Source organism: Carex rostrata, chromosome 25 (assembly GCF_964058835.1).
Source record: "Carex rostrata chromosome 25, lpCarRost1.2, whole genome shotgun sequence".
NCBI classification, from domain to species: domain Eukaryota; kingdom Viridiplantae; phylum Streptophyta; class Magnoliopsida; order Poales; family Cyperaceae; genus Carex; species Carex rostrata.
In genome coordinates, this window is record NC_135942.1 from 438,452 (window position 1) to 452,091 (window position 13,640).

The 13,640-nt window shown below is 31.2% G+C and overlaps 1 protein-coding gene across 1 annotated transcript; it reads right to left on the minus strand.

Moving 5' to 3' along the window:
- Nucleotides 1-9,830: 9,830 nt before the first annotated feature.
- LOC144543936 (NAD(P)-binding Rossmann-fold superfamily protein) lies at nt 9,831-12,966 on the minus strand. Its single transcript, XM_078292382.1, has 6 exons — nt 12,649-12,966; nt 12,297-12,456; nt 11,514-11,701; nt 11,149-11,272; nt 10,769-10,899; nt 9,831-10,314 (listed from the first exon to the last, which is right to left on the minus strand). Exons 1-6 carry the CDS (start codon nt 12,868-12,870, stop codon nt 10,183-10,185), a joined length of 957 nt encoding a protein of 318 aa, XP_078148508.1. The 5' UTR covers nt 12,871-12,966; the 3' UTR covers nt 9,831-10,182.
- Nucleotides 12,967-13,640: the final 674 nt, after the last annotated feature.

Below are 13,640 nucleotides of genomic sequence, written 5' to 3' on the forward strand. Positions count from 1 at the left end.
CAAATTGACATTTTTTAAATTTTATTTAATCGAATAATTTTACAATTTAGTAATTTTATTGTTTTTACCTTTTGATTTCATAGTTTAATTTGATAATTTTATAGTATTGAAAATTAATTTTTTTTAACATTTTATTTTATCGTTTTCATTTGTGTATTTTGCATGTTTGTAATTTTATAGTTTGTACATTTTATTTTTATAGGTCAAGTGGATAATTTTACAGTGTTCAATGTTTTAATTTGATGATTTATTTGTGTGTTCATTAAATCGTGGAAATTTTTTTTTAAAAATAATTAGAAAATTTAATTTTGCATTTTTATCACGTTTTTTGTCAAAATAACAGCTAATAACTAACCGTAACCGCCAATATCTTCCTATAACTACAATTTCCGAAAGTACAGTTTGAAAGTACAAATTTTTTTATCCTGTTATGCAAGTTGTAATCTTTTTTTAACTATCATAGAACCACTTCAAATAGTTGTTGGATGTTTTGTGATTAACTGATATTTGTTATGTGATATATTGTATTATTATACAGCATGTAGAAGTAGTTTTACAGTATTCGCGCAAGTCAAAGCTGTGGATAAATAATGAACAAAAGTCTGTGAACAATTAGACATTTTCTTTAAAAAACTATGAAATGTCACCGAATCAATAGCTCCAGAAAAAAAAATCAAATCATTTAAAATGAGTCTTGGCTTTACATAAGAAATAAAGCTTTCAAATTTACAGAAGTTGAAGTGAACCCAAATGATTGGTGTGTAATTAACATAATATAGCTACGAAGTCGTGGCGGCCGGGGCTCGAACTTATTATGGAAGGGAAATAAATCTGCTGTTATTCCTTGGGGATAACCGGACTCTGTTATTTGTCATCCAGCCATTCAACTTTATTATGATTCGTGTATGATAAAGTATCTTTGTTGAGATGAGCATATGAAAAAAAATTGAATGGCTGGATGAAGAATTGCAGGGTCCTGTAACAGCAGATTTATCTCCATGATGAAAGTGTCGAGAATCTCTTGTCCAAATATCATGATCACAGCCTCACAGGATAATCATCAACTTATTATTTCAAATTCCTACAAACAAGAACTGCAAACATATGCATAATAAAGGCAAAAGTTAAATAAGAGGGATATATTTTTTTAAAGACAGAACGTCAAACAAAATTGATGAATATCCTGTGACCATGAAATGTGCAAACAAAATTGTAGTGAAAAAGGTTGAACCTCCTGTCCTGGTCTGATTCCAATTTTATTTGACCCTTTAATATACATAAAACTGAGTTTTGTTGTGATGTAAAGAATCTTGTTTAGTTATGTGATCAAACTGGGCTGAGGCACAATTTTTGTCAGAACTATACCAGTTAGCGTAAATTGATTTTTTTTGTTGGAAACTGTATGTGTCTATATTGGTTGAGCTCAGATGATGGTCTCAAAGGACAGATTTCCTTCTTTGGGTTAAAAAAAAGAAGAAGCAATTAACAAAGGACCTCTCAATAGGGGTGTAAAGTGTAAACGGAGCGGATAATGCTAATATTAAATTCGTATTCGCATTTTAATGAGCGGATACAAATACAAATACGGATAGTAAACGGATATCAATATTCAAAACTAAATTCGTCTTAAACGGATACGAAACGGATAATCCACAAATACGGATTCAAATACCGATATTAAACAAATAATGATCGGATAATTGAAATATTTGAACTTTTAAGATATAAATATTAATTAAAAAATTAAATTTAATATTAATGAATAATTGTAAGTTATATAGTTTTTTGAGGAAATTCATATTTGATTTACAGAAAGCATGTTTATTAAACTGCAGGTACTGCATACTACTCAAAAATACAATGCATGTACGAGTTTATTCCAAAAAGGGAGAATTTCATATATACCACTCAAAAATAGTGAAATTATGTATTTAGTATTTACCATTCAAATTTTTATAATTACGTATTTACCATCTAAAAATCTAATAACTCATATATTTACCCAATATAACTTTAGTGTATATCAAATATATCCAAAACTCAGATTAATTATGTTTAATATTCTTAAAACAATAATTAATCAAGGATTAACTTAGCTCCATCTCTTTCTCTCCTTACACCATTTGAGTTTCCATCAGCTAAAAGACCCGCACTATTTGAGTAACAAAACGGTCAGTACGAACTGTTTTGTTGGAAAAAGTGAAGTGTTTAAAAACAAATTTTTAGATGATCAAGTTAGAGGTGGAATACTAATCTCCGAGTCTACTATCTTTCTCTCCGAGTTTCAGTGGGAGATATGAGATGAGGGAAGAGTTTCAGTATAAAGGAGAAAGTTACGTCAAAAAAAGCGAGAGGGAAATATATGCGTAGAAGAGGAACGGCTGGAGAAGGAGAAGAGACTAAATAAGTTATTAATTATATTTTATATAATATTAAACTTAATTAATCTCATTTTTTTTATTAATTGAGTAAATATGTGAGTTAATAGATTTTTAGATAGTAAATACGTAATTATAGAAATTTGAATGATAAATACGTAATTTTACAGTTTTTGAGTGGCATATATGAAATTCTCCCTTCCAAAAAAGCAGTTCAACCAAATTTTTTTGCTTTGATGAATTTTCCGAAATTTTTATTACTATTAAAAAATATATATATAATTTAACATTTTGCATTAAATTTCGGAAAAATTTCAATTCTGCCCAATTCGAAAAATAATTCTCTAGATTCAAACTTACTTTCCATAAAATTATCCGGATTGAGCAGGATTTTATTAGTTGACAAGATTTCGTTCATCACTCTGACACGAAATGATTTCATATTAATTTTGTTTCAAAATAGATACAATATTTTAGAATTTAAATATACTAGAAGAGATACGATATATATTTTTTTTATTTACTCAGAAGTGACTTTTGATCTGGAATCAATAACTCAGATTCAAAATATTTTTATTTTTTTCAAATAACACACAAAGAAATATTTTAATACAATAAATAAATAAATCATAACATTTTATGTTTAATTAAAAAAAATAAAACTTAAATACGGAGAATAATTCTTCGGAAAGTGAACCTTTTGATCTGAAGAATTATTTTCTGAAAAGTAATCTCAGATTCAGAGAATTATTCTCTGGATTGGACAGAATCGGAAATAATCCAAAAATAGATGCAAATTATTAGATTTTGCAACTTTTTTTAATATTAATAAAAATTTCGAGAATTTTTCCATACATTAAGGAATCACCACGCATAGAGATATCCCCTTTAATTTCAGTGGGTGGAAGGAAGGTCAGTATTTCCCCCTTTTTTTTTCTCGCGAAGTATTTTATTTAAAGACTTTTGTGCTGAAAAGCTAATGGTCAATGGATATTTGTATTTGAGTATTAGACTAATTGACTTCCATAAAATTCAGGGGTGAAAACGGAGCGGATAGTGATAAAACTATATTCTTATCTTTTCTTATTTTTTTATATTCTGAATATGAATATGAATACAGATACAGATCAGATCGGATATTTATTAAAATAATATAAAAAATTATTAAAAAATACTTAAGTTCATAATATTTATCTAACTATAATGATGAATAACATAATTTGTTTATAATATATATTAAATTATATGGTATATATCTACTATTTGAATATGGATAATTTTTTTGTATGGTTAGCAGCAATTACCACTAACAAATATATTAATAAAACGGATACGAATAATTAAAACGTAAAATCATATTTGTATCCATATCTACATAAACATTAAAATATCAAATATTTAAATCTAATTTTTCGAATATAGATCGGATATTATCCATACTGACTTCACCCTTACCCATTATTCATTGCGAAATTCATATTGTATATTTTCTTTTGAGAAAAAAATAAGGGCCACGCGGCCCACGCCTGTACCATTTACGAAGCAACTAATCTAACTTTTGTTTGGAAATTTACCTGTACATGCATGATTATATTATTAATATTATTATTACTAACTTTATTAAAGTACCTTTGAATATCTTATGAAAAAAAGCGACTGATGATATATATGACACATTCAAAAGCTAGACTGGGTTCATTCCAAGTCATTTCTTCTTCGGTCAACCCGTTCAAAACGGGTCGATTAAAACCGATTACATTAATGATTTTTCCCAACCAAAAACTAAAAAGGATAGCACTAATTACTTAATTGCTTTGAACTTTCTTTATAACAAACGGTCAATGGGTTTTCCTCTACAAAATCTACCTCGTTTTCGGTGCCAGTAGGCAGTAGCATTCTCCCAATCATCTCCCTATTAACCTTATAATCATAATTGTTTCTGAAAGAAGATACCGCATGAAGGTATGTTTAAATTCATTATAGTTTGTATATAATAGTGTTTTGTTGCTGTCGTTTTTCGTGGATTCTATTATGTTCAAATAGCTTATTTTATTTTATCATGCTATGCATATTGCAAAGAGGACAAAAGATAGATACGGTCTCATTTGTCAATTCAATTGATGTTGCAAGTTACAACAAACCCACACCATTAATTACATAATTAGTATATTTTTTGGCAGACGATATTATTTCTTAGTACTGTCGTATATAAATATATGTTTCAATAATACTATTACGATCTTCACTTATTATTCGGCCATTTTTATTAATATCCCTAAAAAACTAATTAATTTTAAAAAGGCCCCTGTGTACCATTTTTTTTTTTTCTGCCCTAACCGCCTGGGCTTCGGGCGGCCCAAAATACCAAATGAGGCGCCAGCCCCCCAGGCGACCCATGGTTTTTTTATTTTTATTTTTAGAGATCTTAGTATTTTGATTTAAATAATTTTGTAAATAAAATTTTTTCTTGTTTAGAGTGTATGCCAAAAAATAAAACATTTGATATATTTATGAAGTGATGTCGTAACTCTTTATAACTATGATTTTTATTTTTTATTTTTTTTGGTGAACTTTGATTTTATTTGTCAGTTGGATATCACGAGTCTAAATATAATACTAATTAAGGACTTGGCTTTTATTCAAAAAAATTTAAGTTTTAACAGCTTGTTGATATCTTTTTTTTCCGATTTTTATAATATATGTATAATATATACACATATACACATACACATATACACATACACATATACATATATACATATACATATACATATACATATATACACATACACATATACATATACACATACACATAGACAGATACACATATACATATATACATATATACAATTTTTTTTTATAATATATGTATATATGTATAAATATGTACATATACATATACATATACATATACATATACATATACATATACATATACATATACATATATATACATGTAGAGTAAGGCTATGCTACTTCATGAATTAAACGGGGCATTTTAATTCGTGTTCATATCTCTAGTTTCGAAGTCCAAATATCCGATCTAAACCGTTAGATGTTTAATCTATATTAAAATATGTGTTATCACATTATTAGACCTATCATTTCGACTTGTTTCCATACGAAAATCTATGTTTTGAACCAACAAAGGGTGCCTTTTACATTGAACATCCATAGAATGTGGTACTGCTAAGTTTTGGTTCTTACTTTGCAGGAATCAGGCGAAATTGGGTAAAATCAGGCAATTGGCAGACTTCAGGAAGCTCTGATGCGAGTCGCATTCATCTGGTGCGAGTCGCATCCAAGCCCAAAGCGACCTGCGATGCGACCCTCACTGCTCTCTCTTGAAGACCATCTGATGCGAGTCGCATCAACTGTTGCCGCCCAGTTCAAATTAAATCTGACAAGCCCAAAGTCAACTCTGTTGCCTATATAAGGAGGTCCTATGCCAGAATTAAGGGAGCTTTTTCCCCCTCTACATTCCAGAACACAAAAAGAGCGAAGATCAAGAGAGAAGAAGGAGATTGGAGCTTGATTGAAGAAGAAGAGAAGGGAAGATTTCAAGATCCTCTCCAATCTACTTTGGATCTTCGAGCTCCATCATGATTTGCTTATTCTCTCTCTCTTTCATGTTTACTTTTGTTATGCTTGAGTAGATCCCTGTTTCTTAGGGTTAAGATGTAATCTCCAAACCTTTTCTTTGAGTTGAATGATGTTTTGATCTAATGTTGAACTTGTGTGATTGTTGTTTGAGTATTCATTGTTTGCTTGATTGTGATTTCTTGATTGATTCTTGATTGTCTACTGTTAGATGTCTATAGCATCTCTTCTAGTAATTAGGCCTTGATGTATCTTGTAATTGTAATTGAGCACTTGAAGTAGATCTAAGATCAATAGTAACCGAGAGGTAAAATTTCTATTATCGAGAGGTTATAGATACTTCTAGTTAACCAGACAATCAATCTAGGTTAGATACCAGTAGGCGAGAGCCACAGGTCGAAGCCTCGCACAAGAAATCAACTTAGATACGAACTCATGTCAGCTCTGCTCGAGGGTCATGCGACCCGCATCAGAGATGATGCGAGTCGCATCACACAGGTCGCATCAGAGATGATGCGAGTTGTATGATAGGTCCAGAGAAGGAAAAGTTTGGAGATGAAGTCTGAAACCCTAAGAACACCTTTTATAATTGATTCAAAACCAAACCTTTTAATCACTTTCATTTACCTTTAATTGAATTGTCTTTTGAAATTTAGAAATTGAAACAAATCAAACCCAATTCTTCAAACTTCTAGTACCTAACTTGGATTTGTGAAAGTCTAGAATTGAGTTTAACCGTCCCTGAGGATCGATACCTTATTTTACTACACGGATAGGATTGTACACTTGCAATCCTAGACGTGAGTGGATTCAAGGTTTAAAACAAGTACAATTAGTTGTATTTGGAACTTTGTAAGCACACTCTGAGAAGCGAACAATATGCTTGGAGAACAAATTTTACATTTTTTTTGAATTTTTTTACTATTTATTAAGATGGTTTGAAAATCGCTGTTTTTAATGCCTACCGTCGAACGAAAACTTAAACTGAATTTTTGAGTCACTAAACGACATTTTTTTGAAATTCTGATGCTTCCGATATGACGATGCCAAGTGTACCACCGAGGCAAAATCGGATCCGTCTCGTCCTCTCCTTTCCAAAAAGTGCTCATACGCGTAAATTCGACTTTCCTAGCCAAAGTTATGGCTGTTTAAAGTTTTTTCAAAAATTAAACTTTGAAAATTCATAACTAATGGTAGAAAAATTCAAATAAGTTGAAATTTATATCAATTCTGTGTATTTTTGAATGCTCTACATGCTGGTGCAATCACTTTTGCAGTTTAGTCCCTATATCAATCCCCAGTACTTCATTAGAGGAATGTTGACGAGGAGACTATTGGAGGACTGAAAAGAGAGGATCATCATATCAAGTTACGCACGAAAATATTAATATCTTTCTTTGCAAGTATTAATCTCTTATTTCTCAAGTATTTATACCTATGAAAGTTGATGCATAAACTAATGCAGTGACTGAAAAAAGAAGGCCATAAAATTAGTGGAGACCATAATATAACATTCTTCTACTGTAGTTGCGATGACAAAAGAAAAACTGGAGTGCAAAAATGACTATAACCAAAATCTATGGTAAAAGTTTTTATTATAGAAATGTATTAAATATTTTGTAAATAATCTGAAAGATGGATTTTTTTTAATGGCATGAAAAAATTTTGAATTTGATTTCTTTAGACACTTTCTAATTGATTCGATCTTTTTGAGTTTGTATTGCATATCAACTATTGTCTATGGTTAATGATTTTGGTATGCATATAAATTTTAAGGAATCAAATCAATAATTTAGTTCTTTAAAATATACTTCAAATCAACTATTGTCTTATTTTTTGGCATACACTCTAAACAAGAAAATTTCTTCACAAAATTATTTAAATCAAAATACTAAGATCTATAAAATAAATAAAAACCGCGGGGCGCCCGGGGGGCTGGCACCTCACTGGCCTTATGGGGCGCCCTAGGGGCTGGCGCCTCATTTGGTATTTTGGGCCGCCCGAAGCCCAGGCGGTCAGGGCAAAAATAAAAAAAAATGGTACACAGGGGCCTTTTTTAAATTAATTAGTTTTTTAGGGATATTAATAAAAATGGCCACTTATTATTGCTCTAAAAATAAATATTTGCTTCAATTTAAAATTTTATTTTGCAAGTTTGGTTGCCGATCGGATATTTCATTCTTATATTAAGTACGTAAATGTCTTTATCTGTCAACGGTTGTGATTAAAAGATGAAGTTTCAGATTTAATATCATCCCTCCAAATCAAATAATTTACCTTCTTTTGGTTTTATGTATCTTTTCGATGATTTTCCACGTGTAGATGTCTAAATTTATTAAGACATATACTCGCTACATGCAAATTGTATCATCTTGGTCCTAATTTATTTCCATTATTTAAATGTCATGTAAGAAATTTTAAATTGATTGATAATTGATTGGTCATATGTTCATGTCTTTTCATTTTTTTTTATATAAATAATATCATTTGACATTTAACATGTCATTTAGTATAATATTTTTGTATAAAAATATGTCAAAAAAACAAAAACAAAAACATGTATGTAATTTGACGAAATTTGTCATTTAAATAATGTTATTTATATGTAGATGTCATTTAAAGAATGTTATTTGTTATTTAGTTTAATTTTTTATGAAAATATATTATTTTATATGAATTTTTTTGTTTTTTTATAATATGTTCCCGTTGCAACATATTAGCACGATACTAGTATATTTATTATGTACTTTAAATTACCAAGAAAATATATAGCAACATGGTAATTGATCAATTCAAACATGAAAGCATACATATGCATCACAAATTGCAAGTTTGGTCCCGCTTAATTTACTGATAAATTTGAGATGACTATATACCCAAAAAAGAAAAAGAATGAAATAGAAGTTTCTTTTAAGAGGAGGGTTCAAATGCTCTTTATTTTTTTTTGTCTCCGTCATGCTTTTATTTTTAAAAATGTTTATAGCTCAAAATTTGAAACTTAAAAGTCAAAATAAGACCGTTAGATATGGTCTATATCATTTTATCTATCTACGTGTCAAAAATTATTGCATTTTAACTTTGTTTTGATTGTCATCAAGAGCTTGTTAAAATGTATTAATATGGATAATTTCTAAATGTTTATTTTTTGACTTATTGATTCACATAAAACCAAATTAAAATGTGATATTTTTTTAATGAACACAGAGAGAAACTAACAGATTTATTTTAACATTTATGTTTTAAAAATTTGAGCTATTAATATTTAAAAAATAGAGGTACAATGAAAGCAAAAAAATCTAAAGGCATTTGAACCTTCCTCTTCTTTGAATATCTAATGTAATTAATATTGGGCTGTTTTGTTTCAGAACAAAATAGTTATTGAGGTGCAAATGCACTGCGACAAGAGCCGGTCCAAAGCAATGCAAATAGCTGCTTCAACAGACATAACTAACATATACATTTATTTTAAATTGATGTAAACAATTCTATAACTTTCTTGATTTCAATAATTAAACAGGAGTAGAATCAATAGCCCTAGAAGGAGATGAAAAGAAGCGCTTGGTTGTTACCGGTGATGGTGTCGATTCAGTAAACTTAACTAAAACTTTGAGGAAAAGGATTGGCCGAGCAGACATAGTAGAGCAAGGTGAGGTGAAGAAAAAGGAAAAAGAGAAGGAAGAAACGGTGGAAGAAAGTAATTGTAAGATTCAGGGGTGGCCTAGACAACCAATTTTTGTTTATGACTTGGAAAGCAACCCAAATCCAGGAGCATGCTCTATCCTATAAGGAAGCATCCTTTTCTCAAATTAGAAAAAAAAAAGGTACCCAAATCCAGGAGCATGCTCTATACTATGTAAAGTTTCCCATTACGAGAATCGACAAGAATTCTTCTAAAAAGGTACCTTTTTCAATACAACTTTGAAGCTACCCAAAAATACATTACAAGCTAGTAATGTTTTAGGTGAAAGGTGCATTTCATGGTCACAGGATAATCATCAACTTGATGTGCCTAAAGGATTTAAATTTAACGTGCTTGCTACTTAACAATCCCTCTCATGTAACTTTTGTTTTTATTCTGCATACGTTTGCAGATCTCATTTGAAAGACTTTGAAGTCACAAGTTGCACCCCTTTATCTTTGAATAAAACTAATACCTAGAAAGACTTAAACAAAGAAAAGAGAAATAAAAGTAATGTGTGTGAAATCATGAAATAGGAATGGTTTCAAGTGTTGCTTTAACACCATCATGGAATGAAGAAGGCTTTTTACCAAGCAATTCCACCAATCTCGTTATATCCATTGATATATCTGCAGGGGATACAACCCCTCGATTAATCTGCAAATTTTTAACCTCCATTAATCATTATAATTTTTGCTGTTCATGTCATTTGTTTCTCCTGCTGTTTACTTCTGTTTCTGTTTGTTAATTGATCAACTAATACATTCGACAGTTTACTGAAGTAACATGGTTACAAAGAGTCTGAATCATATGGTCAATAGGAAGAAAATCACCGCTCCAAAACTCTGCAGAATTTAATATATTGCAAGACCAGATTTCGGTAGAGCATAATTACTGGTTTGGTCTCAGAATTCAATTTTCGGGCCTATTTTTCTTATTTTTTCTTTCTTAACAACCCTGAGAGATTATTGATTTGTTGGTACAGACACAGTAACAACGCATGACCTATATAATCTTGCCACTTGGTAAATGACTCACAAGTTACAACTTCTTGACAAAGGTTAGTGATGCTAAGGTAAAGAGATGAGAGAGTAGAAAGAGGGCTACAAACCGAAGAGGCAGAAACTGATTTGATGAGAGAGAAACTATATCCTCTGTGGAGTGCAACTGACTCAGCCATTTGCACCCTTGAGACCCTATCTGGGCCCCCAGTATTTATTACAAGTTGCATCTTTTTCCCATCTGTTGAATTCGGGTTGTTTAGAAAGTTAAAGTTAGCTTAGATTGGCATGTCATAACAAAAGAGTTCAGAAAAAGAAAGGTTTGTTGTGTATACCAGCAAAATCTGAAATATACCATATACATCCAGTGAAATGAGCTAGGTAAATCATAGAAAATGTTTTGTATGATGTATGATTACACAATATATTTTCTGGTTTTGCAGGGTCACTGTATGTGCACCAAGTAAAAGTATCATTAGAAGATACATACCTGATATCCACATGTTTGTCAGAGACGAGATAGTATGTACCATATCTTTCACATAAATCGGACATCTATGTTCATCATAGAAGAAATCAACTTCTTTGCCTTGTGAAAGAACATTATCCATCCACTGCATTTGAGAAAACAAAATTTTAAAATAATTAATGTAAGCCACAGAGTTTTAGCTTAATTGCATAACTGACAGGCACCAAGGCTCGATTTTTTATTGATTTAAACTTAATTGTAAAATTTGGTTTGTGCTGGCTCTATGGTTGCTAGTTCATAAAGTTTTCATTAAAAAATGGTTGCTAGCCCATAAAGTTTCCATTAAAAATTTTAAAAAACAAAAAGACACATGCAAACTGAGTGACCTGAATAGGAAGGGACCTGGCAACTGGAGAGATAGTCTGCGGTCCATATATTATGCTGCTTCTCAAAATAACATAATTTTCATATTTCTCAGTAATAAGCTTCTCTGCTGCTACTTTAGATTTCCCATACATGTTCACTGGAATAGTCTCATCCTCCTCCTTATAAAATGATTTTACACCTTCATATACTGTTAATTATTAAGTCTGATCAGACCTTGTTTCAGAAATGAAGAAAACATGACTGACTACCAAAGAAGTTTAATCAGGTTGAAAAGAAAAAATTAAAAACTTTCAAAGTTAGCTAAGATATTTCTACCTTACTGTGTCCTTGTAAGACCATAGTACATGAAATATCTCAATTTTAAGGGTATGCATTATAATTCATGCTTTAAACAGGCAAATCATTCAAATATTGCATAGATTAAAACAATTCCAATTATAACCTGCCAAAAATCAAATGTCATGTTTACCCCTGCATTAAAAGTACCATCACCCTACAAAACAAAGTTATTACTTTAAAAAGGAATAAAAACCTCTTTGTTCCCTACTTACACGAGTTACCTGATCTTATAATCTTTTCTTATTTCTTACTTCTACCAAATGATCAAGAAAAGGGGGTAATTTGGGTTCTTTTAAATAATATAGCAGGAAATGGTTACAGATTATTTTTTCTGTGCTTTAAAAAGGGCATGCATTTTTTTTTTTTTCTGATGTATAAGCTCTCCATGATGTTACTATTGTTAATTTACAACATGGAAACTGCGTAGCAAAAAAGACAGATACCTTGATCAGTTGAGAGATGGATGAGAAGAGAATTGCGGTTTCCATAACCATGTAACCATTTTACAAGGGAAGAGGGTTCATTGGTGGCCATGGCCGCCTCTGCATCCATTTCACAAGCACGTGGTACAGAGATAGCCGCACAGTTCACCACCACATCAGGCTGCAAAGAACCATTATGCAAATTGGTTTTGCTTAATTTATTATTTTATATAAAAACCTATAATACAACAGGAACTCCTTTCAGCACAGCATTCAGATCTCTAATCAACAAAACAGCGCAATTCTAGAAATAATTGTAGTTCGTAAAAGAATTTAAATCAGGTCAGCCAAAGTGTTTGAGGAAATGCCGGACCTGGCCAAAGGAGGCAGAGACAGCATTGAAGCCTTCTCCAGTTTGGACGTCGACTTGGAAGGATTTGACGGAAGGGAGTGCGTCCAGTAGCTCCTGCGGAGGGATCGGACGGTGGTGGGTGAATGCGATTTCAAAAGATCTCGAGGTTGCCAGGAACTGGAGAAGATGCTGGCCCAAGTAGCCTGTGCCTCCGACCACTAGAATTCTTCTTCTGCCCTCCATTTCTTTGTCTTTTCTTCGTACAATTTGTTCTGATGATTTATTAACTGCAAGACTGCAACGATCTAAGATGCAGGGAAACGGGTTACCGGGAAAACTAGATTGAGACTGGATTTTGTGCGGCAATCTTGTGCAATTGATAATGTGTCTCGGCACGCAGGAGTAGGGCTCACAACGAGCCGGTTCACTCCGAGTTAGACCAATTTTATGGCTCACAAAAGCCCTTGGGCATGCTTTGAATAATTGAATCTGAAGAATTTGAACGGTCCGATTTTCCACAATTTAGTTCAAAATTTGAGATATTTTAGGAGATGCGAATTCCATAACTAACGGCTTGATTCCATTTTTTCTTCTAGCATTAAAAAAAAAGAAAAAGAAATAACATGTTATTTAGCTCACTGTGCTAAGTCACGGTTATGCTATTTTGTCTTGTAAATTAACTCCTGGTTTCAATCTAATGAAATGAACAATTTATATGCCTGTTATCAAAAAATAACATCTGGCGAAGATCTCAAAACTTAGCAAGAGCATTTTCTCAGAAAAAATTCTTTAATAATAATGTTTTACTTCTTTTATTTAAGCAGAAAATCAATGTTAAAAAATAAAATATTCTGTCGACAAAACGTTAGTACTAAAGTTTGAGATTTCAATAGGTACGTTCTATTTTTTGAACTAAACAAATCAAGTCTAAATTTGATTTTCTTTCAGTAAAACTGAATTAGTATAACAAAATAATTTACAACCATAATATAAATGCTAACTGATAATCCATG